Consider the following 27,731-nt stretch of genomic DNA (forward strand, 5'->3'; position numbering starts at 1 on the left):
TCAGCAAATGTTGCAGCCCAGGGCAAAATGTGCATCGTTTACGTTCCACAGTTTGCACAGGACATTTTTTCAAACGATGTCCTGTGACGCTATAATTAGACACATTAAAAAGTCTCATTTCCGAACCTTTTTGCTGGAATATAACCGATAGAAGTCCGGCAGGGGGCCCTTGTCGCCACTAACCATAGTCTAAAATCGAAAAGTGTCTATATGTTTTACGCACTCTCAGGAAGGAAGGTTATAGCCAGCCAGAGATAGACAAACTGTTCAGCGCCTTGGTGATGCCTAAGCTTGTGTACGGTGTATCAGTCTATGGAGCATCTCCACCAGAAATCACCTCTATACAGTGTTTTTTGGATCGTTGCCGTAAAAGGGAGTACAATCTGAGTTGCTTGGCTCAGGGATCGGAGTAGAGTCCGTTGCGCCAGCGTTCTGATTTTTCGCCGTGAATAGCAATGGACCCTGGTAACGAGGGAGATCGCCCGCGTGAATGTCGCGAGCGTTTGCCGACGCTATGGATGCAGTTTCGTCTCCAAAATGTACTTTGTTTCGCGTTCTACTGCAAAAATGTCCACCTTTTTGCGGAGAAAGCCGCCAATATGACCAGCCTAAAACTCTGGTTGTGGACAGCTTCTCTCTGGGGACTACTTTCTGGATCCTTGTCGAGTAAGTTTACATGTACTACACCGTATTATTATCAAATTAACAGCGTTTGTACCTTTGGTCCACTACCTTGTTCATGGATTTTGTCGGAGTACCGCTACGCCTCTCCAGTCGAATGGAACACTTTGCACAAGATATGTTTCCGAGCCTTACCGCATGACTCGCAATTAAGCTTATGTGTTAGGCTAGCTATGCGCTTGTACGTTCACGTTGCACCGTATCTATATTACAAAAATTTGCTCGGCTGGGCCTTTTGTTCAGACTGTACCAACTTTCCGGATCGCTTACAGATACTTTACAGGAGTTTTGCATCTGCTTCAAAAGTAGGTCACGTTTGGATTCATACCCGTCTCAAACATTTACCGATGGGTAGGCAAACACGTCTTGAAATAACAGTGTTTGTTTGGAAATCCGATGTCAAATAATTTTCATAAAACATGGCTTCTGAAAAATTTCATGAATTGGAAACTTCTGGCACAGGGAAAAAGATTTTAAGAAAAAAATTGGAGGGATGTAGCTGTGCCAGAAAGCGTCCAGTCGTGCTTCGAACTTTTCATACATTTCCCTGGTTTTTTTTTCCCGTAAACTATTTTAACAGCAGTTCACAGCTGGTTCGCTAGACAGACAAATGTATGGAAATGTCAAAATGAGCTAGATGCTTTCTATTGCAGTTACATTTCCTCAGTTACTTTCTGTAAAATCCTTTGCATAGTGCCTAAAGTTTCCAATTCATGAATTTTTCAGAAGCAATGTTTTATGAAAATTATTTGACATCACATTTCAAGACGTGTTTGCCTACCCATCAAGATGGCATACCCTGGACCCCTTTGCCTTCCCGGGGGTGGGAGATTTGATCCCCATGCATAAGGGGTGGGGAACCCTAGCCTCGATGTCATATGACGTGTCTCAGCCGCACTGCACGAGGCATAATAAGTCATGGAGGAGGTCAACATGTCAATTTTGTCTCATTTTTTAAGGGGAGGATTGTGGCTTCATGGGGCACCGCTGCACACAAGATACAATTTATATTAAAAGCTTAAATAATCTGGGTTTTAATAAAGAAATAACAAACGTGCCGAGTGCATTGTTGAGTTATATAGGCACACAGGAAGTTTTAAGAACACGAGAGAAGTGCAGAGTAATTGTTCACAGTGTTTTCTCAGTTTTTATTACATTGGATGCGAATCATTTGCTGTTAATTTAACTTTGGTTCGAGAACTGAAGGCGTGTCTGTCATCCTAAATTCATCCATGTGCATGTGAACTTGAGATACTACTTGCAAACACTGCAGTGTCCTTGATTATGTTTTTACTCTAGAACTGAGCAATTTTGATTGGCATATAATATTGTATATCACTTAAAAGCTATATAAAAATAATAGAATGGTTTATTTCCCCGGGAGGGGACATTTGAACAGCTAATTTGGCTTGGGGAGGGGGGAATTTGAACACTAATTTTTTCAAAAAATTCAAATGCCCGGGGGGTTGCTTGGGGGAAGGGGGGGATGTTGAAGCTACAATTTGACTGGTACATAATGTCAGACTTAACAGTAGTGAAAGCAAAAGAATTGGAAATTTATGAAATGCAAACATGGCCAATAAGGAGCTACACCAGTAGGTATCTCGGCCATCCCTATCAGCTCACACTGCCCCCTTAGCTTCAATACAATGCAATGCCATACAATACAATATATTTTATTGGTTATTTAATTAACACTCGTAATAATTAGTTCCATCAACAACTTTATTGCTTATATTAATACACAAGAAACCCACACAGTCTTTGCCAGTAAATAGGACTATTAGGTTATTGGGCACACCCCGGCATGAAATAAGGGTGGCTAGCTGCAACATACCCACAGTGAATAGCAACACACCCTGTCAAGGAACTACAATAAGGGTGGTAGGCATCTATGTATTAAGCCATCTCTGTAATTACTGTAATGTAACATTTTGTGATGGAAACCTGAGCACATTTTCCAAAAATCCCTTGCAGTAAAGGAACTGACCACTCACCAACTACCTTTTCTTGTTTGCCATTCTGAAGTGATTGATGCACGGATGCAATTTCAAGGCATTAAAAACAAGAAGTGCAGGCATTGACTTTGCAATTAAGTGTAGTGTTCCAGTGACCACCCCTTCAATTGGACGCTGCATGTGATATTTCAGTTCTTGTATACATTTGCTACTGATGTTATAAACCACATGTGCTTTGTCTTGTTATATAAGCATGCATGCTTTCAACATGCTTTTATCTTTTCAACATATATATATATAAGCATGTTTAAAACATAAAAGCTCTTAATTAAGACTTACATAAGATTAAGTTTTTGGTACAAAGTAGATTGATCCAGACTGGCTTCACCATTTTACAGAAACTGGTCAGCAATTATTATTATTATTTTATTTTATTATTATTATTTTTTGACATTAAAAAACTGCCAATCTTTTTGCAACAGTCAGTAAAAGCTTTATGACATCCAGTTCACTGCTGCAAGACAATTGTTTCACTATTTCACTGTTTCAGCTTTTAAGAAGGCAGCTCCAGGCATACATGGGAGTTAAATTTTACTATACTGCAAATTCAACATTCAGGAGAGGACTTGCTCTACGCCATATAGCTGGATGAGATTATCTCCTGATTTTTCAGACTCTAATATTTGTCAGAATGACTCAAATTTCAGAAATTGGGGTCTAATAAGCACAGTGTAAGTTTAGAGGGGCTTTACAGACTAGCACCTTTGGTGCTCATAACAATCAGAAACATGTTTTGTTTTTTTCTGGAATCATATCTGCAAAGTTTGACTTTAACTCTGTTAGTTTTTTTTTAAACACTGATTCTGTTCATCCTGTGCAGTATTGGGACGTGATTGCTGGGATCTGCTTCACAAAGGCTACACTGAGGATGGCATTTATTCAATCAATCCAGGTGGACAGGGTCTCATTACTGTCTTTTGTGATCAGAAAACTAACGGTGGAGGCTGGGTAGTTCTTCAACGGAGGCTAAATGGTTCAGTGGACTTCTATTCTCACTGGAACAGTTATAAAATGGGGTTTGGAGACCAAAACTGGGAGTTCTGGCTTGGAAATGATAACATTCATAACATCACTACACAGAGTTCACAGGCCTTGATTGAGCTCAGAGACTTTGGCAATCAAACTGCGCATGCGTCATATGGATCATTTTACATCGGTACAGAGACTGAGAAATATGCCTTGCATTTAGCAAATTTTTCTGGAACAGCAGGAGATGCAATGTCTGTTCACAGCGGAATGAATTTCAGCACACTCGATCAGGACAATGACCTGTATTACTCATCTTGTGCACAGCGTTTTAAAGGTGCTTGGTGGTACAACAGCTGTCATTCATCACATTTAAATGGTCGTTATGGTGATAATAAATGTGGCATGGGTATTAATTGGGTGAGCTGGAGGGGATATAATTATTCTCTAAAGGAGTCCACTATGAAAGTCAAACCACGTCAAGGTAAGAGGAGCTACATGTGTTTTTCTTTTATTTGACAAAAATTTAACTTCTGTCAAGCTGTCCGAGAACTACAGTACCAAGAAATAGAGTACTAACTAAAAGGTGATGACGTCACGAAAAATAAATTTCCGAAATTGTGGGATTTGTTGAGATATCATATGTGTAAAGAACATGATGAAAAAGCCTACTTACCAAAAATCAGCATCTTATTGCAATTTTTGGGGGTAGATATTAGAATTGCTATGTTCCGACAACCCCATACAAATCCTTGCAATTTTGTCTCTGTTCTAAACTTTTAGCACAGAGACAAAATTAGAAGGATTAGTATGTCCTCACTCCCAGATTACAATGAGACGCTGATTTTTGGCAAGTAGGCATTTTTCATCATGCTCTTTGCGAAGATCTTAATAAAACCCATAATTTCAAAAATTCATTTTAATATTTGTGAAGTTACACTTTAGTACTCATTAGGTCATACATTTTTTTATAAAAACAGGCAAAAATTTTAGGTGCCTGCTGAGCAATCCCTTGGCCAGTGTCCCAGTGGCTTATTTGTGCTTTTGTTAGCCAACAGTCTTTAGTTGGCCTTTTTCTGATTCTCTTTTTACCTTCCTACAATCTCTGCTTTTTTGCAGAGCATGCTTCTTTCTATGAGCTGCAATTCAGTGGAGCACCCTCAGACTATGTTGAAATTCCACGAGTCACTGATCTGAAGGATGTGACGTCATGTTGGTGGATAAAGACTGAGGCTCATGCAGACTGGTGGACAGTGTTTGACCTTCGCAGTTATAGCAACACAAGCCTCCTAAGCTTTTCTTTCCATGGGAATGGAACCTACTTGTTAATCATCAATAATACATATAGGTGAGAGAAGAACTAAAGGGGTGTATGGAATGAAAAAAGGCTTACTAAAGAGACTCCAAGGACATTTTGAGGTGGTCAGCATTTAAATCCCTCTCAGTAAATACAGTGTTAACCGTTGTCCAAGGAAAACTAATATCTCTGCAGCAATATTATGAACAATAACCTAAAATTATAGTTAGGATTACTCAACACAAAAAATTCAATCCAAATCTCAATCCACTATACGTAAACAGATGTCAGCTGTACATTTTTCCTCAATACCTCCTGAACCTAGCACAGCCAATAGGCACATTAGAAAGACACATATTGTTTTGCAAAAATTTGTCCCTATACTGACAACACTGTGTATGCTAGGTTTGAAGCTTTTAGCGCTTTTCTGTGCATTTTTTTGAGTGTGTTGAGGGTTTTGACTCGCTAAAAAATTACAGGTAAAATTATGTATCAGTCATCATCTTTTTCCATATGGTGGATTAGGACAACACTTAATCCAAAAGTCACTTAGGGATTTTTTCCATGTACGTCCAGTCGTAGGAAGAAAGTATTAATTAACTTGGTGTTTTTATTATTATTATTATGCACAGTAAAACTATCTGTATGCACAGTGTCTGAAAGCAACACAGGGCGCATAGCGTAACCTGTGAGCCAAGTGAAACTTAAAATAGCACATGAGTAAATCAATAATTAAAATATATCAATAAAAATATCAATAAAATATATATACATGTATAAAAGTTAATTCAAATGCCATTTATTATTATTATTCTTATTCTTATTCTTCTTATTATTATTATTATCATTATCATTATCATTATCATTATCGTTATCGTTATCGTTATCGTTATCGTTATTATTATTATTATTATTATTATTATTATTATTATTATTATTTTAACCTTACCCTAGCTTCTGGAAATTACAGGAACTTTTGTGGGACCTGCAGATTTGACTACGAGTACAAGATTGAGCATGACTACGACTTTCAAATTTCAAATCAGTAACATCTTCAAAACTCTCACTCTTTTCTGTTGTTTACCAGCAGATAACAAGACCCTAGGAACAAGATTGGTGAGACAAGCGGTTATCTAAACCACGCAAACTAGATTTGAAAAGTCATATTCGTACTCAATCTCGTACTCGTAGTCAAATCTGACGGTCCCTAATATACTTCTCACCCAGTTATCTGACATGTCCTCCATAGAATTCAAATGCCATCAGGTATAAAACCTTTGCTCTGGTGAAGGCTCAGTAGTACTCAAAACACCCGGGGGGGGGGGGTACTCCAAAAAAAATTGGGTAGGGGTGTGCGGCCCGCTTCCCAAAACCCTTACCCTATTTATGACCAAAATCTGCGATTTTCCCTACCCTATTTATGACCTGAAGTAGCTTCTTCTAAGAAAAAATCGAACCCAGGACTAGAGTGCAAAAATCTATACCCTATTTATTACCAAAATGGCGGCAAAATGGCTAAAAGCGATACCCTATTTATGACCAAAACAGCCGAAAAACCATACCCTTTGGGGCCGCACATACCTATATAACCCATATAAGGGAGTACCCCCCCCCCCCCCCCAGGTCAAAACATCAGCTCTGAAATCTCATTACGGTGACGGCCAAATTACCTTATCAACTCTGTTAACAAATCCAAATTTTCATTTTCACTTTCCCTCTGATGCAGTGCCACAGTTTCAGATTGAAACTACCCTCTTTCCGATTTCTATAAAAACAGATAGCTTAGGTATGGGCCCTTTAAATTTGCACCTCAAGGTTTGGCATCTTTTGTAATCACTTTGTTGTGTTTTATTAATTTGTTAGGCCCTTTAATACTGATGGTCCCACCATGACAGACACATTCTGGCATCATGTGTGCATCATGTGGTTTTCCAGTGACGGCAATTGGACATTTTACACTGATGGTGTGAAGAAGGCAGAAGGAACAGGCCTGGCAGTAAATTATAACACTGTACTTGGCTACTTGATAATAGGGAAGTTCAAAGGAAGCTTAACTTCCTTTAGCATCTGGGATGAGTTCATCAAAGATGCCTCTCGTATAGAACAAATTATGCATCCCTGTTCTGCTGTGACTGGAAATATTGTGCTTTGGTCAGATGTGCAGTTATGGCGAGTTGGAAATGTTGGAAAAAGTAATGGTTCACTTTGTAAATTTGCAGGTGAGAAGTTCGATTTTTAATCTTGGTGTAAATTATTAGGAAAGAATGTTGAATGAATGAGCCAACAAACTGCCAATCCTACGAACCATCAACAACCAAGAAACAATGGCATCAAGCAATCAGTTAGACTTGCCTGAAGTCGTCTTCTTATGCGTCGAAAGAGTGGCTGACAAGTGACTCCCACGAAAACGGGCTTTGAGAAAGTTTAGCAATCAGTCAACAAACAAAAGCATGAGCTGGGGCTGGGGAGGGTAGCAACTTCCCATACATTCTCTTAAAAGAAATCGAAGCGAATTTGCTCTTGTAACTTGCAAAGTAATCTGAGGTTTTTGTCAGCGGATTCGTGTGTGGTGCATGTGCAGTTGTTGTAAAACCAACAGAATATCGGAATCTCATGAAAAAAATAATAATTGTGACTGAAGGGAAAATTTAGCACTGCCTGTTTTTTGTCTCCCTAACTGAATTCACGCACATGTATTTATTGAAATTTGCCATTTTATTTGGCTTTATGCAATTTTTATATACTGTTTCTTGCGCTTACGTAAAGAATTTTCAGCAAGATTTCCACACGGCCCCTACGTTAATTGTCTAATTTAGTCTTTCTTCAAAGGAAACAATAGGTTGATTGCATTGCCGCCATGTTAGTGCCAAAACAAAAGAAAATTTGCTCACATAGTTTGCATAAAAATGGAGGTTAACTCCCAGGGGAGAAAAATCTTATTGTTCCTAACCACCAACATGGCCGCCGTGACGTCACGTGCAATCAATAAAGCGCCTTTGGGTTTACTATGTTTTTTTCCCTCAAATTTTTATTATTTTATTGTTTTTCTAAGTCCATGCTCCAGAGCTGCTGTATAAACATCTTCGAAGTCCCGTTATTTCGGTATTGTCGTGCAACTCAGAGAGCCCAGACCCCGCAGAATAGAGCATAAAGTATTTGTAGATATCGCTGCCATCGTATATTTTCCTGTTTGAAAGTGAAAGGAAATCTAAAAGATCAGAGCCGGCGGACAAAAAAGAAACCAAACAACAGTGAAACGAAATCAACAGTTTCCTAGTTTTATTCCGGCAAAACTCTACTGGCAAAATTGAGAGTGGACAGCTTTTCAAGTTGAAAGAGCATCGCTCCTCGGTCCCAGGCCCTGCTTCCAACCAATGATTGCTCAACTGATTGGTCCAAAATGTTCCACAAACATATTCTGATGTTAACAACTTATTCCAAATGTGACATAAATGCTAATCTTAGTTACACTTATATTTGTAGACGTTAATTACTGCCAGTCCGTGGATGCGTTTTGTGGATCAGATCTGGTGTGTAACAAATCCATTGGTCCGAATACATGTGACTGTCCCCTGGGATTTGAAGACAACTCTACCGCACAGAATCCACTTGTTCCATTTTGTGTTGGTAAGTAGTTCAATCGTTTTTCAGTTGGAGACTATTTTACGTGGTAGGCGCTTACAGATCGATGAGCGACGGACTCTGTAATTGAAACTTCAAACTTGTAAGAATTACGTTTTCTCTCATTAAAGCTGAAATGCTTGTAATATTACAATAGATAACCCGTTGTAAATTATGATTCTTGAGACAAATAACTTGTGAGCCTCTTTCAGATTTGAAATCCAGCAAGAATTCAAGGGTTTCTAAATGGCGAGTTGCTTTAATCTGCCATTCCAGATAATGAAAAACTCTTGAATAATGCAAGGACCACTTGTACAAAGAGTGGCAAAACGAAGCCGGATCTTTGTGTAGATCAGGATCAACAATGTTGAATAAAAAGTAAAACCAAATGCAAGAAAAAAAACCTTTGCTAGAGCAGAATGATTTTCGCACTTAAATAAACCCGTAATGGGAAATTTTTTTATGCCCACTTCAAGAGGGCGGATAGTATAAAACACGCTAACGGAAGCTAGCTTAGCACGCGTCAGCTTACTTCAGCATGTATATACCCATGCACAAATAGCATATGCCTAACTGACCAATTGGAGTCGAATCAACATTAGTTATTTTACATCTTTCTTTAACAAAGGTATTTCCTGATCTACTTGTTCTTTGCTTTTCGCAGATATCGACGTATGTGCTGGTCAGCCCTGTCAAAATGGAGCAACTTGTATCGACGCCGTGAACAATTACACTTGTAATTGTGTTGATGGCTACACTGGGAAGAACTGCAGCATTGGTACGACCACCTGTTTGTATTAGAAGTTAGTATTATTTCAACGAAATATTTATTCACTGGGTAAGCATGTAAAGATCTTTTCTATTGCACAAAAATTTTAACTTCTCTCTGAACAAAAGGTGTCATTTCACGAGCCAGTAAAGATTGAGCGGTGTTGAATTGCAAGAAAAAAACCCTGGTTTTGTGTCTTCTTAAACCTGCCCGTGTCTCCCATCATTTCTCGCAGATATCGACGATTGTGCTGTTCAGCCCTGTCAAAATGGAGCAACTTGTATCGACGCCGTGAATGATTACACTTGTAATTGTGTTGATGGCTACACTGGCAGGAAGTGTAGCATTGGTAAGAGCCGTGTGTCTGTTTGTAAGGGTTTTTTAATTGGAATATTCCAGTATAGTCGGTGGTTGGGCAGGATCCTTTGCAAATACTGTAAGCTGCGATTTTCTGAGTCTTGTCAATCCTGCGGCTTAAGAGTAAGGCTTTGATATTTTGAGCAAAAGAAAAAAAAGTTGATTTGTATCTTCCTTCTTCGACCATGGTCTTCTTTTACCCTTCAGATATCGACGATTGTGCTGATCAACCCTGTCAAAATGGAGCAACTTGTATCGACGCGGTGAACAATTACACTTGTAACTGTGTTGCTGGCTACACTGGAAAGAACTGCAGCATTGGTAAGAACAGAGTGTCTGTTTTAAGAAATGAGGGTGTCATTTCAGTAAAGTATTCCAGGTTATTTTTTTTGTATTCCCAAACCGAACATCATAGAAAGAAGCCATAAGACATAATTTTAGGCCTTCTAAAAGACATGGCAATTGGGGCCTTTGTTTTGTAGAAACTACAAAAACTAAGACCCTCGCAAAAACTCTATAACAGCATCTAGTTCTTTCTGTAAGTTATTTTTATTTTTAAAAATATCGACGATTGTGCCGGTCAGGGCCTGTCAAAATTGAGCCGTGAACAATTACACTTGTAAACGTCATTTTTTTTAATACCGTAAACACGTTTGTTGGCATATAAGCTGTAATTTTATGAGCTTCACTGGTGCTTTGGTTTAAGACTGAAACTTTGGGATTCGAATTGAAATAAAAATCTGATTCTCACCTCAAGTGACTGTAAAGTTGTCTAATATTATTTCTCATAGATATCGACGATTGTGCTATTCAGCCCTGTCAAAATGAAGGAACTTGTATCGACGCCGTGAACAATTACACTTGTAATTGTGTTGATGGCTACACTGGGAAGAACTGCAGCATTGGTACGATCAACCTGTTTGTATTAGAAGTTAGTATTATTTCAACCAAATATTTATTCACTGGGTAAGCATGTAAAGATCTTTTCTATTGCACAAAAATTTTAACTTCCCTCTGAACAAAAGGTGTCATTTCACGAGCCAGTAAAGATTGAGCGGTGTTGAATTGCAAGAAAAAAACCCTGGTTTTGTGGCTTCTTAAACCTGCCCGTGTCTCCCATCATTTCTCGCAGATATCGACGATTGTGCTGTTCAGCCCTGTCAAAATGGAGGAAATTGTAGCGACGCCGTGAATGATTACACTTGTAATTGTGTTGATGGCTACACTGGAAAGAACTGTAATATTGGTAAGAGCCGTGTGTCTGTTTGTAAGGGTTTTTTAATTGGAATATTCCAGTATAGTCGGTGGTTGGGCAGGATCCTTTGCAAATACTGTAAACTGCGATTTTCTGAGTCTTGTCAATACTGCGGCTTAAGAGTAAGGCTTTGATATTTTGAGCAAAAAAAAAAATTATTTGTATCTTCCTTCTTCAACCATGGTCTTCTTTTACCCTTCTTTAATTATCGCAGATATCGACGATTGTACTGATCAGCCCTGTCAAAATGGAGCAACTTGTATCGACGCCGTGAATGATTACACTTGTAATTGTGTTGATGGCTACACTGGAAAGAACTGTAACATTGGTAAGAGCCGTGTGTCTGTTTTTGGAAGTTATTTAAATGGAATATTCAAGTATAGTCGGTGGTTGGGAAGGATCCTTTGCAAATACTGTAAGCTGCGATTTTCTGAGTCTTGTCAATACTGTGGCTTAAGAGTAAGGCTTTGATATTTTGAGCAAAAGAAAAAAAAGTTTATTTGTATCTTCCTTCTTCAACCATGGTCTTCTTCTACCCTTCAGATATGGACGATTGTGCTGGTCAGCCCTGTCAAAATGGAGCAACTTGTATCGACGCCGTGAACAATTACACTTGTAACTGTGTTGCTGGCTACACTGGAAAGAACTGCAGCATTGGTAAGAACAGAGTGTCTGTTTTAAGAAATGTAGGTGTCATTTCAGCAAAGTATTCCAGTTTATTTCTTTTGTATTCCCAAACCGAACATCATAGAAAGAAGCCATAAGACTGACATTATTTTAGGCCTTCTAAAAGACATGGCAATTGGGGCCTTTGTTTTGTAGAAACTACAAAAACTAAGACCCTCGCTAAAACTCTTTATTATACTTCACTGAAGAGAGACGAAATTTACAAGGTCTTAGTTTTGTAGAAAACACCTGTTAAATTACAAAACAAAGACCCTCAAAGTAAAACGGTTTTGTTAAGGTAACGAGAAGGTAAACAAATGATAAAAATGTTAATCTTGTCAATTTTGAAACGAAGTGAATGAGGGAGTTGACTACGTGACACTCGTTCGCTGAAAAGCGAAATGTCAGAAATTTCCAAGTACCTTTTTCTATTATTTTAGGTTTACCTTATTTCGAGTCTTTTAACTTCGAGCAAAGTGACAAAGCCATGCTGATCTCCTCTAGAATTTGTACAATCAAATCTTAGATCTTCGATCTTCGATCCTTGTTTTGCATGGGCTGTGCGTGCCAGAGTTCAGATTTTTCAAGGCTTATGCTTCGGTATTTGAACTAGAAGGAAAACAAATTCTCTTTTTTAATTTGTTGCCTCTAGTTCTTTCTGTAAGTTATTTTGTAAGTTATTTTTATTTTTAAAAATATCGACGATTGTGCCGGTCAGGGCCTGTCAAAATTGAGCCGTGAACAATTACACTTGTAAACGTCATTTTTTTTTAATACCTTAAACACGTTTGTTTGCATATAAGCTGTAATTTTATGAGTTTCACTGGTGCTTTGGTTTAAGACTGAAACTTTGGGATTCGAATTGAAATAAAAATCTGATTCTCACCTCAAGTGACTGTAAAGTTGTCTGATATTATTTCTCATAGATATCGACGATTGTGCTATTCAGCCCTGTCAAAATGAAGGAACTTGTGTCGACGCCGTGAACAATTACACTTGTAATTGTGTTGGTGGCTACACTGGAAAGAACTGCAGCATTGGTAAGAACAGAGTGTGTCTGTTTCAGAGGATGTTTATTATTTCAACTCAACATTTCAGTGTACTCAGGGTAAGTAGCGTCCTTGTTGTTTACCATTTACCAAAATTTCACGGAAATTCTGGTTGAGATGTATAGTGGAACGCAATCTTTTGGCTTATTCCATTGGAAATTCCTGGGACGAACGGAAATTCTAAAAAGGTAGTCGTGTTTTTCCGTGTGGGAAGTTCCATTTAGTGTTCCATTTACACGTTTCACATATTTCGTTCTAGTGTCAGACTTTTTGTCTCCCTCGGCCATGCCACGAGTTAAGCGCTGCGCGTCAATCCGGAAATTTTGCGTAAATGTTAAACAACCCGTGACGTTCTTCCCGAACGGGAACTCCCAGCCGAAGTTTCCAGAAATTTTGGGGGAATGGTTAAATATACAATCCTCTTCTCTCCTTCAAAGATTTCTCTTTGTATAATTATCAGCTCATGGCTGTGAATTCATGCCCTTTGTCATCCCTTTGCCATGTTTGAAATGAAGGAAAAGACGTTTTATAATTTTGCATAATTTCTCTAATTCCCCTTCAACATCTTTCTTTATTTTCCCGTCTTTATTTACCTCAGATATAAACGATTGTACTGGTCAGCCCTGTCAAAATGGAGCAACTTGTATCGACGCCGTAAATGATTACACTTGTAATTGTGTTGTTGGCTACACTGGGAAAAACTGCAACATTGGTAAGAATCAATTGTGTCTGTTTCAGAAGTTAACCGGTATTTGAACTAGCTATATCAGTTTAAAGGTTGGTGGGTAAGGAAAGGTCTTCTTTATGTTGCATTGCGAACCCTTCTGTTTGCATATAAGTTCAGCTTTCAGTTCTTTTTATAAGTTATATCTCGGAGCTATCGACGATTGTCCTTCAGTTGTCAGCCATGTCAAAACGGGGCCGTGAACGATTACACTTTAAAGGTCTTTTTTGTACCGCAAACCCTTCTGTTTGCATATAAGCTGTAATTTTATGACCTGTATCAATGTTGTTACTTGTCCAATACTACTGATTTCTCGTAGATATTGACGACTGTGCTGGTCAGCCCTGTGAAAATGGAGCAACTTGTATCGACGCCGTGAATGATTACACTTGTAATTGTGTTCATGGCTACGCTGGAAAGAACTGTAGCATTGGTAAGAACAGCACGCTTGTTTTAGAAGTTAGTTTTATTTCACGCGAAATTTAACTTCTCTTTGCACATAAGGTGTCATTTCATAAGCCATGCCAGTGCTTCAGTAAAGATTGAGCAATGTTGAATAACAAGAAAACAAAACCCTGGTGTTGTGTCTTCTTAAACCTGTCCCATGTTTCCCCTCATTTCTCGCAGATATTGACGATTGTGCCAGTCATCCCTGTGAAAATGGAGCAACTTGTATCGACGCCGTGAATGATTACACTTGTAATTGTGTTGATGGCTACACTGGCAGGAATTGCAGCATTGGTAAGAATCGAGTTTGTCTGTTTTTAGAGGTTAATTAACTGGAATATTCCAGTATAGTCGGTGGTTGGACAGGATCCTTTACAAAATACTGTTAGCTGCGATTTTCTGAGTCTTGTCATTACTGCGGCTTAAGTGTAAGGCTTTGATATTTTGAGTAAAAGAAAAAATATTTAATTTGTATCTTCCTTCTTCAACGCCTTTTTTTACCCTTCTCTAATTATCGCAGACATCGACGATTGTGCTGTTCAGCCCTGCCAAAATGGAGCAACTTGTATCGACGCCGTGAATGATTACACTTGTAACTGTGTTGCTGGCTACACTGGGAAGAACTGCAGCATTGGTAAGAATAGAGTGTCTGTTTAAAGAAATGAAGGTGTCATTTTAGTAAAGTATTCCAGTTTACTTCTTTTGTATCTCCAAACCGAAGATCATAGAACGAAGCCATAAGGCTAGATTTTAGGCGTTCTAAAGGACGTGGCATGGGGCGTTAGTTTTGGACCCTCGCTAAAACTTTTTATTATACTTCACTGAAGAGAGTCGAAATTGATGAGGCCTTAGTTTTGTAGAAAACACTGGTTTAATTACAAAACAAAGACCCTCAAAGTAAAACAGTTTTTTAAGAAAACGAGAAGGTAAACAAACGAAAAATATTAATGTTACCACCCTTACCATGTCAAATTTCCATGAGACATTTTAACAACGAAGTGAGTGATGGAGTTGACTACGTATCTCGTTCGTCGAAAAGCGAAATTTCAGAAATTTGCAACTACCTTTTTTGAGGATTATTTTGAGTCTTGTAACTTCGTGGAAAGTGAAAAAAAAATTCGAGCGAAGTGACAAAGCCATGTTGATCCAAACTCTAGAATTCATTGGATTTGTTGAATTAAGTCTTCTATCCTTGTTTTGCATAGGCCGTGCCAATGTTCAGACTTTTTAGGGCTTGTGCTTTGGTATTTGAATTGAAAGAAATTTTTTTATATGTTGCCTCACACTTCAAATAACTCCCCCTAAACAGCATTTAGTTCTTTTTGTAAGTTTCTTCTTGGAAGTATCGACCATTGTGTCGGTCAGGGCCTGTCAAATTGGGCCATGAACAATTTCACTTGTATAAGTCTTTTTTATACCGTTTACACATTTGTTTGCATATAAGCTGTAATTCTATGACCTTTATCAGTGCTTTGGTTTAAGACTGAAACTTTGGGATTCGAATTGAAATAAAAATCTGATTTTTACTACAAGTGACTGTAAGTTGTCTAATATTATTTCTCGCAGATATCGACGATTGTGCTGGTCAGCCCTGTGAAAATGGAGCAACTTGTATCGACGCCGTAAACGATTACACCTGTAATTGTGTCGATGGCTACACTGGGAAGAACTGTAGCATTGGTAAGAATAGAGTGTGTCTGTTTCAGAGGATGTTTATTATTTCAATTCAATATTTCAGTGTACTCAGGGTAAGGAGAGTCCTTTGTTCGGAAATTCTGGTTGAGATGTAAAAAAAGAACGCGATCTTTTGGCTAATTCCACTGGAAAATTGCCGGGACGAACGGAAATTCTGAGAAGGTAGTCGTGTTTTTCCGGGTGGGAAGTTCCGAATGGAAATTTGTGTTCTATTAAGACTTTTCACTATTCACATATTTTGTTCTAGTTTTAGGCCTTTTGGCTCTCTCGGCCGTGTCACGAGTTAAGCGCCGCGCGTCAATCGGGAAATTTTGGGTAAATGTTAAACCACCCGTGACGTTCTTCCCGAACGGAAACTCTCAGAATTGAAGGAAAAGACGTTTTATTATTTTGCATAATTTCTCTAATTCCCCCTCAACATCTTTCTTTATTTTCCCGTCTTTATTTACCCCAGATATCGACGATTGTGCTGTTCAGCCCTGTGAAAATGGAGCAACTTGTATCGACGCCGTGAATGATTATACTTGTGATTGTGTTAATGGCTACACTGGGAAAAACTGCAGCATTGGTAAGAATCGATTGTGTCTGTTTCAGAAGTTAACCGGTATTTGAACTAGCTATATCAGTTTAGAGGTTTGGTGGGTAAGGAAAGGTCTTCTTTATGTTGCATTGCGAACCCTTCTGTTTGCATATAAGTTTAGCTTCCAGTTCTTTTTACAAGTTATATCTCGGAGCTATCGACGATTGTCCTTCAGTTGCCCGGCAGTCCTGTCAAAATTGGGCTGTGAACGATTACACTTTTACAGGTTTTTTTTGTACCGCAAACCCTTCTGTTTGCATATAAGCTTTAATTTTATGACCCTTTAGTGTCTCAATCTCGATATTCGAATTTTGAATTGAAATATAAATATGGTTTTGAATTCGTACACCTCAATTACCTGTTACTTGTCCAATACTACTGATTTCTCGTAGATATTGACGAATGTGCTGATCAGCCCTGTCAAAATGGAGGAACTTGTATCGACGCCGTGAATGATTACACTTGTAATTGTGTTGATGGCTACACTGGCATGAACTGCAGCATTGGTGAGAATCGAGTTTGTCTGTTTTTAGAGGTTATTTAAATGGAATATTCCAGTTTATTAAATTCTCAGCCTCGGATATTGCATTTCTAGCGTTCTGATTTGTTCACTAAATCTCGGTTATCAGCTCATATATCGTAGTTTGACCTTATATGGAAAACGAATGACCCAGGTGTCGCTAAGCTAATTTTTTTTCGGCGAGACGCGAAAGTTTCTTGGGAAATATGTAGAAAAAAAAAGAAAGAAATACCAAAGAATGCCATCTCAATATAACAGCAATAAAAGCCACAAAGTTCGGTATGACACTATTTAATGGTACGTTTCTCTGAAGTTTGCTTTAAAATCTTCAAAATTGCAAGATTTTACGATTTTTAAATCACATAACAACAGCAATAACAACCGGTTACCTTTAAAAATTTCATGATGGCTTGCAAATCCTGGCGGTAATAGGTCAAAGCCAATCGAAGAAATTTGTTAGGAAGAGCTTTATGCCTGCCTTTATGTTTTTACGCATCTTTCTGATTATTTTAATAGAAACCACAGTTTCCATAGTTACAATACACGTCGGCGTGAAGACATTCATCCTTCAAGACCCAAACTTAACCTCGGGAAGAGAACTTTTAGATACTCCGGAGCTATTTTATTTAATTCGTTACCTGAAACATACAAACGGGCAGCGTCCTTGGAGGCTTTTAAGCGACTAATTATGAAACACGATTTTGCATAGATTGTTTTCTTAAAGTGCAAATGTTTTTATTTATTTTTTCTATCCTATGATATTTTAACCCAAAAGTGTCTGAGTCATATATATTGTAATTTTTTTCTCATACCATAATAATAATTATTTTAGGTGTATACAGGGCCCCTCAGGATAACAGCCCCGTAGCTGATTGCCAAGCCACCCTGACTAAATAAAGTTCACTTACTTACTAATTTACGAGGACTTCAGGAAAAGTTCATCTATGAAATCCGTACGAGCGGCGGCCATAACGTTCGTTTCCGTCGCTCGGCACCACTCAGCAAAACATTTGCACAAATGTGCACAGCTCTTACGCTTCTCAAATAAGCTTGAAGTTTAAAAACTTGCACTGAATGCTTGTCTCAGTGAGGTTGTACCTCGTACACTTGGATTTGCCTGAAGTGTTTTAAATCGTCCGCGAGAAATTCAGTTCAGCATGAAAAAAGCCGTCCTTGCCCTGATCTCTTCCTTCGCTCGGCACCACACATCAGAACATTTGCTCAAATGTACACAACTATTACGCTTCTCGATGAGCTGGAACTTCAAAAGCACTTGAATGCTAGTCGTAAATTTAAACGTTTCTTAAATTTTAGATGTCCGACTGTGTCCGATTTTCTTCGCTTTCGGTTTTTCATTGAACTCCGTTTGCAAAGAGCTGCGCGTGTCATGTGATTATTACGTTTCGCGCACTTTGGTCGGAGGTTGCCTCAACATCCGGTCGTTTTAATTTGAAGGAAATTTTTTCTTAAAATATAAAAATTCAGTAAACTTCAACAGCAATATCCAAACACAGAGAATTTAATAAAACAATTATTCCATTCGCGCTTGTTGAATATGAGATTAGTTATAGCCAACTCGGCGCTTCGCGCCTCGTTGGCTATTTACCATCTCATACCCAACGCGCGCTCATGGAATAATTGTAATTATTAAAACTGGATCATTGTATAATGCAATTCGAGCGATTTGATTGGCTTAGCGGCCATGGTATATGAGCCATTATACCATGCCCGAGAAAAAGAGACCATTAAATTATCTTCTAATTGTTACTTGCAAAGCGGAATCCGCAAAATCTAGCAAAATTTCGTGATTGTTTTTAATAAAACAATTATTCCACTCACGCTTGTTGGATATGAGATGATTATAGCCAACTCGGCGCTACGCGCCTCGTTGGCTATCTATCATCTCATATCCAACGCGCTCTCGTGGAATAATTGTTAAATAGTCGGTGGTCGGGCAGGATCCTTTGCAAAATACTGTGAGCTGCGTTTTTTTTTGAGTCGTGTTAATACTTCGTCTTAAGACTAAGGCTTTGATATTTTGAGTAAAAGAAAAAAAATGTTTAATTTGTATCATCCTTCTTCAACCATGGTCTTCTTTGACCCTTCTTTAATTATCGTAGATATCGACGATTGTGCTGGTCAGCCCTGCCAAAATGGAGCAACTTGTATCGACGCTGTGAACGATTACACTTGTAATTGTGTTGATGGCTACACTGGGAAGAACTGCGGTATTGGTAAGAACAGAGTGTCTGTTTTAAGAAATGAAAGTGTCATTTCAGTAAAGTATTCTAGTTTACTTCTTTTGTATCCCCAAACCGAAGATCATAGAACGAAACCATAAGGCTAAATTTTAGGCGTTCTGAAGGACGTGGCATGGGGCCTTAGTTTTGGACCCTCGCTAAAACTGTTTATTATACTTCCCTGAAAAGAGACGAAATTGATGAGGCCTTAGTTTTGTAGAAAACACTGGTTTAAATTACAAAACAAAGACCCTCAAGTAAAACGAAAAGCGAATTTTCAGAAATTTGGAAGTACCTTTTTTGAGCCTTATTTTGAGTCTTGTAACTTCGAGTAAAGTGAAAAAAGAAATTCGATCAAAGTGACAAAGCCATGTTGATCCGAACTCTAGAATTCGTTGGATTTGTAGAATTAAGTCTTCTATCCTTGTTTTGCATAGGCCGTGCCAATGTTCAGAACTTTTAGGGCTTATGCTTTGTTATTTAAATTGAAAGAAATTTTTTTATTTGTTGCCTCACACTTTAAATAACTCTCCCTAAACAGCATCTAGTTCTTTTTGTAAGTTTCTTCTTGGAAGTATCGACCATTGTGTCGGTCAGGGCCTGTCAAAATTGGGCCATGAACAATTTCACTTGTGTAAGTCTTTTTTATACCGTTTACACATTTGTTTGCATATAAGCTGTAATTCTATGACCTTTATCAGTGCTTTGGTTTAAGACTGAAACTTTGGGATTCGAATTGAAATAAAAATCTGATTTTTACTACAAGTGACTGTAAGTTGTCTAATATTATTTCTCGCAGATATCGACGATTGTGCTGGTCAGCCCTGTGAAAATGGAGCAACTTGTATCGACGCCGTAAACGATTACACCTGTAATTGTGTCGATGGCTACACTGGGAAGAACTGTAGCATTGGTAAGAATAGAGTGTGTCTGTTTCAGAGGATGTTTATTATTTCAATTCAATATTTCAGTGTACTCAGGGTAAGTAGGGTCCTTGGTTCGGAAATTCTGGTTGAGATGTAACGTAGAACGCGATCTTTTGGCTAATTCCACTGGAAAATTGCCGGGACGAACGGAAATTCTGAGAGGGTAGTCGTGTTTTTCCGGGAGGGAAGTTCCGAATGGAAATTTGTGTTCTATTTACACTTTTCACTATTCACATATTTTGTTCTAGTTTTAGGCCTTTTCGCTTTCTCGGCCATCCACGAGTTAAGCGCTGCGCGTCAATCGGGAAATTTTGGGTAAATGTTAAACCACCCGTGACGTTCTTCCCGAACGGAAACTCTTAGCCGAGGTTTACAGAAACGTGTGGGTAAATGGTGAAACATACAATCCTCTTCTCTCCTTCAAAGATTTCTCTTTGTATAATTATCAGCTCATGGTTATGAATTCATGCGCTTTGTCATCGCTTTGCCATGTTAAAATTGAAGGAAAAGACGTTTTATAAGTTTGCATAATTTCTCTAATTCCCCTTCAACATCTTTCTTTATTTTCACTCTTTATTTACCCCAGATATCGACGATTGTGCTGTTCAGCCCTGTGAAAATGGAGCTACTTGTATCGACGCCGTGAATGATTACACTTGTAATTGTGTTGATGGCTACACTGGGAAAAACTGCAGCATTGGTAAGAATCGATTGTGTCTGTTTCAGAAGTTAACCGGTATTTGAACTAGCTATATCAGTTTAGAGGTTTGGTGGGTGAGGAAAGGTCTTCTTTATGTTGGATAGCAAACTCTTCTGTTTGCATATAAGTTCAGCTTCCAGTTCCTTTTACAAGTTATATCTCGGAGCTATCGACGATTGTCTTTCAGTTGTCAGCCATGTCAAAATTGGGCCGTCAACGATTACACTTTTAAAGGTCTTTTTTGTACCGCAAACCCTTCTGTTTGCATATAAGCTGTAATTTTATGACCCTTTAGTGTATCAATGTCGATATTCGAATTTTGAATTGAAATAAACATATAGTTTTAAATTTGCACACCTCAATGACCTGTTACTTGTCCAATACTACTGATTTCTCGTAGATATTGACGAATGTGCTGATCAGGCCTGTCAAAATGGAGCAACTTGTATCGACGCCGTTAATGATTACACTTGTAATTGTGTTGATGGCTACACTGGGAAGAACTGCAGCATTGGTAAGAATCGAGTTTGTCTGTTTTTCATCATCATCATTTGGTCCTTTTCCCTTTAAGGGAAATGGGGCCTTCTGTCTGTTTTTAGAGGTTATTTAAATGGAATATTCCAGTTTATCAAATTCTCAGCCTCGGATATTGCATTTCTAGCGTTCTGATTGGTTCACTAAATCTCGGTTATCAGCTCATATACCGTACTTTGACCTTATATGGAAAACGAAAGCCCCAGGTGTCGCTAAGCTAAATTTTTTTTTGAATTCAATCCAGCATGAAAAAAGCCGTCTTTGCCCTGATCTCTTCCTTCGCTCGGCATCACGCAGCAGAACATTTGCTCAAATGTGCACAAACATGTTACGCTTCTCGATGAGCTGGAACTTCGAAAGCACTTCTGTCAATGCTAGCCTCAGAAAGGTTATAATTCGTACATTTAAACGTTTCTTGAATTTTAGATGTCCGACTGTGTCCGATTTTCTTCGCTTTCGATTTTTCAATCAGCTGCGTTTGCAAAGCGCTTCGCGTGTCATGTGATCATTAGGTTTCGCGCGCTTTGGTCGGAGGTTGCCTCAACATCCGGTCGTTTAAATTTGGAAGAAATTTTTTCTTAACATATAAAAATTTTTCTTAACATATAAAAATTCAGTAAACTTCAACAGCAATGTCCAAACGCGGAGAATTTAATAAACAATTATTCCATTCGCGCTTCTTGGATATGAGATTAGTTATAGCCAACTCGGCGCTTCGCGCCTTCGCTATTTACCATCTCATATCCAACGCGCGCTCATGGAATAATTGTTAAATAGTCGGTGGTTTGGCAGGATCTTTTGCAAAATACTGTGAGCTGCGATTTTATGAGTCATGTCAATACTGCGTCTTAAGAGTGAGGCTTTGATATTTTAAGTAAAAGAAAAAAAAGTTTAATTTGTATCATCCTTCTTCAACCATGGTCTTTTTTTACCCTTGTTTAATTATCGCAGATATCGACGATTGTGCTGGTCAGCCCTGCCAAAATGGAGCAACTTGTATCGACGCCGTGAACGATTACACTTGTAACTGTGTTGCTGGCTACACTGGAAAGAACTGCAGCATTGGTAAGAACAGAGTGTCTGTTTTAAGAAATGAAAGTGTCATTTCAGTAAAGTATTCTAGTTTACTTCTTTTGTATCCCCAAACCGAAGATCATGGGGCCTTAGTTTTGGACCCTCGCTAAGACTCTTCAAGTTATTATTCTTCCCTGGAAAGAGACGAAATTGATGAGGTCTTAGTTTTGTAGAAAACACTGGTTTAATTACAAAACAAAGACCCTCAAAGTAAAACGGTTTCTTAAGGTAACGAGAAGGTAAACAAACGAAAAAATATTAATGTTACCACCCTGACCATGTCAAATTTCCATGAGACATTTTGACAACGAAGTGAGTGAGGGAGTTGACTACGTAACTCGTTCGTCGAAAAGTGAAATGTCAGAAATGCTCAAGTACCTTTTTTTTTCCTACCTTATTCCGAGTCTTTTAACTTCGAGCAAAGTGACACTAGGAGGCGATGCTGATCCCTACTCTAGAAGTTTCAGAATTAAGTCTTACATCTGCGATCTTCGATCCTGGTTCTGCATAGGCCGTGCCAATGTTCAGAATTTTTTAGGCTTAATAATGCTTCGGTATTTGAATTGAAAGAAAAATTGTTATTTAACTTGGTGGCGCATACTTTAAATAACTATCCTTAAACAGCATCTAGTTATTTTTATAAGTTATTCCCGGAGATATCGACGATTGTCCTTTTCAGGGCTTGTCAAAATTAAGCCGTGAACAATTACACTTTTAAAGGTCTTTTTTACACCGTAAACACTTTTGTTTGCATATAAGCTGTAATTTTATGACCTTTATCAGTGCTTTGGTTTAAGACTGAAACTTTGGGATTCAAATCGAAATAAAAATCTGATTTTCACCTCAAGTGACTGCAAGTTGTCTAATATTAAATCTCATAGATATCGACGATTGTGCTGGTAAGCCCTGTCAAAATGGAGCAACTTGCATCGACGCCGTTAACAATTACACTTGTAATTGTGTTGATGGCTACACTGGAAAGAACTGCAGCGTTGGTAAGAATAGAGTGTGTCTGTTTCAGAGGATGTTTATTATTTCAACTCAATATTTCAATGTACTCAGGGTAAGTAGCGTCCTTGTTGTTTACCATTTACCAAAAATTCCCAGAAATTCTGGTTGAGAGGTAAAGTAGAACTCGATCGTTTGACTAATTCCACCGGAAAATTCCCGGGACGAACGGAGATTCTGAAAAAGTAGTCGTGTTCTTCCGTGTGGGACGTTCCGAATGGAATTTCGTTTTCCATTTACACGTTTCACATATTTCGTTTTAGTTTCAGGCCTTTTGGCTCTCGCGGCCGTGCCATGAGTTAAGCGCTGCGCGTCAATCAAGAAATTTTGCGTAAATGTTAAACAACCCGTGACGTTCTTCCCGAGCGGAAACTCCCAGCCGAAGTTTCTGGAAATTTTGGGTAAACGGTGAACAGTACAACCCTTTTGTCTCCTTCAAAGATTTCTCTTTATATATCAGCGCACGGCTGTGATTTCATGCCCTTTGTCATCGCTTTGCCGTGTTTGAATTGAAGGAAAAGACGTTTTATAATTCCGCATAATTTCTCTTATTCCCCTTCAAAATCGTTCTTTATTTTCACGCCTTTATTTACCCCAGATATCGACGATTGTGCTGTTCAGCCCTGTGAAAATGGAGCAACTTGTATCGATGCCGTGAATGATTATACTTGTAATTGTGTTGATGGCTACACTGGGAAAAACTGCAGCATTGGTAAGAATCGATTATGTCTGTTTTAGAAGTTAACCGGTATTTGAACTAGCTATATCAGTTTAGAGGTTTGGTGGGTGAGGAAAGGTCTTCTTTATGTTGCATAGCAAACTCTTCTGTTTGCATATAAGTTCAGCTTCCAGTTCCTTTTACAAGTTATATCTCGGAGCTATCGACGATTTTCCTTCAGTTGCCCGTCCTGTCAAAATTGGGCCGTGAACGATTACACTTTTACAGGTCTTTTTTGTACCGCAAACCCTTCTGTTTGCATATAAGCTGTAATTTTATGACCTTTTAGTGTATCAATGTCGATATTCGAATTTTGAATTGAAATAAACATGGTTTTGAAACCGCACACCTCAATGACCTGTTACTTGTCCAATACTACTGATTTCTCGTAGATATTGACGAATGTGCTGATCAGTCCTGTCAAAATGGAGCAACTTGTATCGACGCCGTGAATGATTACACTTGTAACTGTGTTGATGGCTACACTGGGAAGAACTGCAGCATTGGTAAGAATCGAGTTTGTCTGTTTTTGAGGTAATTTAAATGGAATATTCCAGTATAGTCGGTGGTTGGGCAGGATCCTTTGCAAAATACTGTGAGCTGCGATTTTATGAGTCATGTCAATACTGCGTCTTAAGAGTGAGGCTTTGATATTTTAAGTAAAAGAAAAAAAAGTTTAATTTGTATCTTCCTTCTTCAACCATGGTCTTTTTTACCCTTGTTTAATTATCGCAGATATCGACGATTGTGCTGATCAGCCCTGCCAAAATGGAGCAACTTGTATCGACGCCGTGAACGATTACACTTGTAACTGTGTTGCTGGCTTCACTGGAAAGAACTGCAGCATTGGTAAGAACAGAGTGTCTGTTTTAAGAAATGAAAGTGTCACTTCAGTAAAGTATTTTAGTTTACTTCTTTTGTATTCCCAAACCGAAGATCATTGGGCCTTAGTTTTGGACCCTCGCTAAACCTCTTCAAGTTATTTTTCTTCCCTGGAAAGAGACGAAATTGATGAGGTCTTAGTTTTGGAGAAAACACTGGTTTAATTACAAAACAAAGACCCTCAAAGTAAAACGGTTTTTTAAGGTAACGAGAAGGTAAACAAACGAAAAAATATTAATGTTACCACCCTGACCATGTCAAATTTCCATGAGACATTTTGACAACGAAGTTAGTGGGGGAGTTGACTACGTTACTCGTTCGTCGAAAAGTGAAATGTCAGAAATTCTCATGTACCTTTTTTTTTTTTTTCCTACCTTATTCCGAGTCTTTTAACTTCGAGCAAAGTGACACTAGGAAGCGATGCTGATCCCAACTCTAGAAGTTTTAAAATTAAGTCTTACATCTGCGATCTTCGATCCTGGTTCTGCATAGGCCGTGCCAATGTTCAGAATTTTTTAGGCTTAATAATGCTTCGGTATTTGAATTGAAAGAAAAATTGTTATTTAACTTGGTGGCGCATACTTTAAATAACTATCCTTAAACAGCATCTAGTTATTTTTATAAGTTATTCCTGGAGATATCGACGATTGTCCTTTTCAGGGCTTGTCAAAATTAAGCCGTGAACAATTACACTTTTAAAGGTCTTTTTTACACCGTAAACACTTTTGTTTGCATATAAGCTGTAATTTTATGACCTTTATCAGTGCTTTGGTTTAAGACTGAAACTTTGGGATTCAAATCGAAATAAAAATCTGATTTTCACCTCAAGTGACTGCAAGTTGTCTAATATTAAATCTCATAGATATCGACGATTGTGCTGGTAAGCCCTGTCAAAATGGAGCAACTTGCATCGACGCCGTTAACAATTACACTTGTAATTGTGTTGATGGCTACACTGGAAAGAACTGCAGCGTTGGTAAGAATAGAGTGTGTCTGTTTCAGAGGATGTTTATTATTTCAACTCAATATTTCAATGTACTCAGGGTAAGTAGCGTCCTTGTTGTTTACCATTTACCAAAAATTCCCAGAAATTCTGGTTGAGAGGTAAAGTAGAACTCGATCGTTTGACTAATTCCACCGGAAAATTCCCGGGACGAACGGAGATTCTGAAAAAGTAGTCGTGTTCTTCCGTGTGGGACGTTCCGAATGGAATTTCGTTTTCCATTTACACGTTTCACATATTTCGTTTTAGTTTCAGGCCTTTTGGCTCTCGCGGCCGTGCCATGAGTTAAGCGCTGCGCGTCAATCAAGAAATTTTGCGTAAATGTTAAACAACCCGTGACGTTCTTCCCGAGCGGAAACTCCCAGCCGAAGTTTCTGGAAATTTTGGGTAAACGGTGAACAGTACAACCCTTTTGTCTCCTTCAAAGATTTCTCTTTATATATCAGCGCACGGCTGTGATTTCATGCCCTTTGTCATCGCTTTGCCGTGTTTGAATTGAAGGAAAAGACGTTTTATAATTCCGCATAATTTCTCTTATTCCCCTTCAAAATCGTTCTTTATTTTCACGCCTTTATTTACCCCAGATATCGACGATTGTGCTGTTCAGCCCTGTGAAAATGGAGCAACTTGTATCGATGCCGTGAATGATTATACTTGTAATTGTGTTGATGGCTACACTGGGAAAAACTGCAGCATTGGTAAGAATCGATTATGTCTGTTTTAGAAGTTAACCGGTATTTGAACTAGCTATATCAGTTTAGAGGTTTGGTGGGTGAGGAAAGGTCTTCTTTATGTTGCATAGCAAACTCTTCTGTTTGCATATAAGTTCAGCTTCCAGTTCCTTTTACAAGTTATATCTCGGAGCTATCGACGATTTTCCTTCAGTTGCCCGTCCTGTCAAAATTGGGCCGTGAACGATTACACTTTTACAGGTCTTTTTTGTACCGCAAACCCTTCTGTTTGCATATAAGCTGTAATTTTATGACCTTTTAGTGTATCAATGTCGATATTCGAATTTTGAATTGAAATAAACATGGTTTTGAAACCGCACACCTCAATGACCTGTTACTTGTCCAATACTACTGATTTCTCGTAGATATTGACGAATGTGCTGATCAGTCCTGTCAAAATGGAGCAACTTGTATCGACGCCGTGAATGATTACACTTGTAACTGTGTTGATGGCTACACTGGGAAGAACTGCAGCATTGGTAAGAATCGAGTTTGTCTGTTTTTGAGGTAATTTAAGGTGACTCGACCCAGTTATTTTTTGGTGGTACCACCCTACTTTGAAGCTCTCTGGTATCCCCACCTTTACTTTTATCGTAAGTCTAACACATAGAATGTATAACATATAGATCAATCTACAATACAGCAAAAAAATTTCCGCGATCGGAGTAAATGTCACGTGGTTATAGTGCCACGCCCCTTTTAGGTCTGAGTCGAAATTCTGCTGTTGCCGGCTTTTTTTCGTGAGAATCTCTCGGCTACACATAGTGCGCATTACTGCCTTGCGCTGAACAAAGTTTAGACAAAATCACAAAGACCCAATTCGAGAAATTTAGCGCTTTCCAAATTTAGGTCAAAATTTATGTAAAAATGATAAGCAAACTTTAAATGATTATATCTAATAAACTATGAGATTTATTCCTTTATTTTTGGGATCTTTATAACAGGTGGACCCCTGCACGTCAGCAGAAAGCTTAAGGGTCTTGTAAATGCGCGCGATTTCGAGCAATGCAAACATATAGAAATTATAGTTTTAGCTATTTGTTGACGCTTGTCAACGTTTCAGAGTCCTCCTCAGAAAAAAAGCATTTTCTTACAAATTTCGTGGTTTTTTTTCCTTCAAATTTTTTTAGGGCTACAATTGATTAACTAACTACCTGGATTTCGAATTTCATGGTCATTGAAAAACTGTGACATTATCTTCTATAAGCCCAAACTTGAGTAAACATTGAAGATTTTTAGCGTTTTGGCTGAGTTTGTGCTTTGGGAGTTT

At 38.4% G+C, this 27,731-nt stretch overlaps 1 protein-coding gene across 1 annotated transcript; it reads left to right on the top strand.

Moving 5' to 3' along the window:
• The first annotated feature begins 455 nt into the window (after positions 1-455).
• On the top strand, positions 456-27,436 carry LOC146457620 (uncharacterized). Its single transcript, XM_085091706.1, has 30 exons — positions 456-666; positions 3,520-4,149; positions 4,785-5,013; positions 6,826-7,181; positions 8,446-8,589; positions 9,588-9,701; positions 9,917-10,030; positions 10,501-10,614; positions 10,842-10,955; positions 11,179-11,292; positions 11,508-11,621; positions 12,557-12,670; positions 13,278-13,391; positions 13,723-13,836; positions 14,031-14,144; positions 14,371-14,484; positions 15,417-15,530; positions 16,000-16,113; positions 16,518-16,631; positions 19,685-19,798; positions 20,398-20,511; positions 20,912-21,025; positions 21,997-22,110; positions 23,001-23,114; positions 23,726-23,839; positions 24,581-24,694; positions 25,590-25,703; positions 26,315-26,428; positions 26,827-26,968; positions 27,406-27,436. The coding sequence occupies exons 1-30, from the start codon at positions 456-458 to the stop codon at positions 27,434-27,436; spliced, it is 4,365 nt and encodes a 1,454-aa protein (XP_084947832.1).
• Positions 27,437-27,731: the final 295 nt, after the last annotated feature.

This window comes from Pavona decussata, unplaced genomic scaffold, assembly GCF_977016875.1.
Source record: "Pavona decussata unplaced genomic scaffold, jaPavDecu1.1 SCAFFOLD_238, whole genome shotgun sequence".
Classification (NCBI taxonomy): Eukaryota; Metazoa; Cnidaria; class Anthozoa; order Scleractinia; family Agariciidae; genus Pavona; species Pavona decussata.

Coding starts and splice junctions, on each gene's coding strand:
- LOC146457620 (XM_085091706.1), top strand. CDS start 456: ATGGACCCTGGTAACGAGGGAGATCGCCCGCGTGAATGTCGCGAGCGT. Junction 10,956..11,178: donor TGGAAAGAACTGTAATATTG/GTAAGAGCCGTG, acceptor TAATTATCGCAG/ATATCGACGATTGTACTGAT. Junction 19,799..20,397: donor TGGGAAGAACTGTAGCATTG/GTAAGAATAGAG, acceptor TATTTACCCCAG/ATATCGACGATTGTGCTGTT.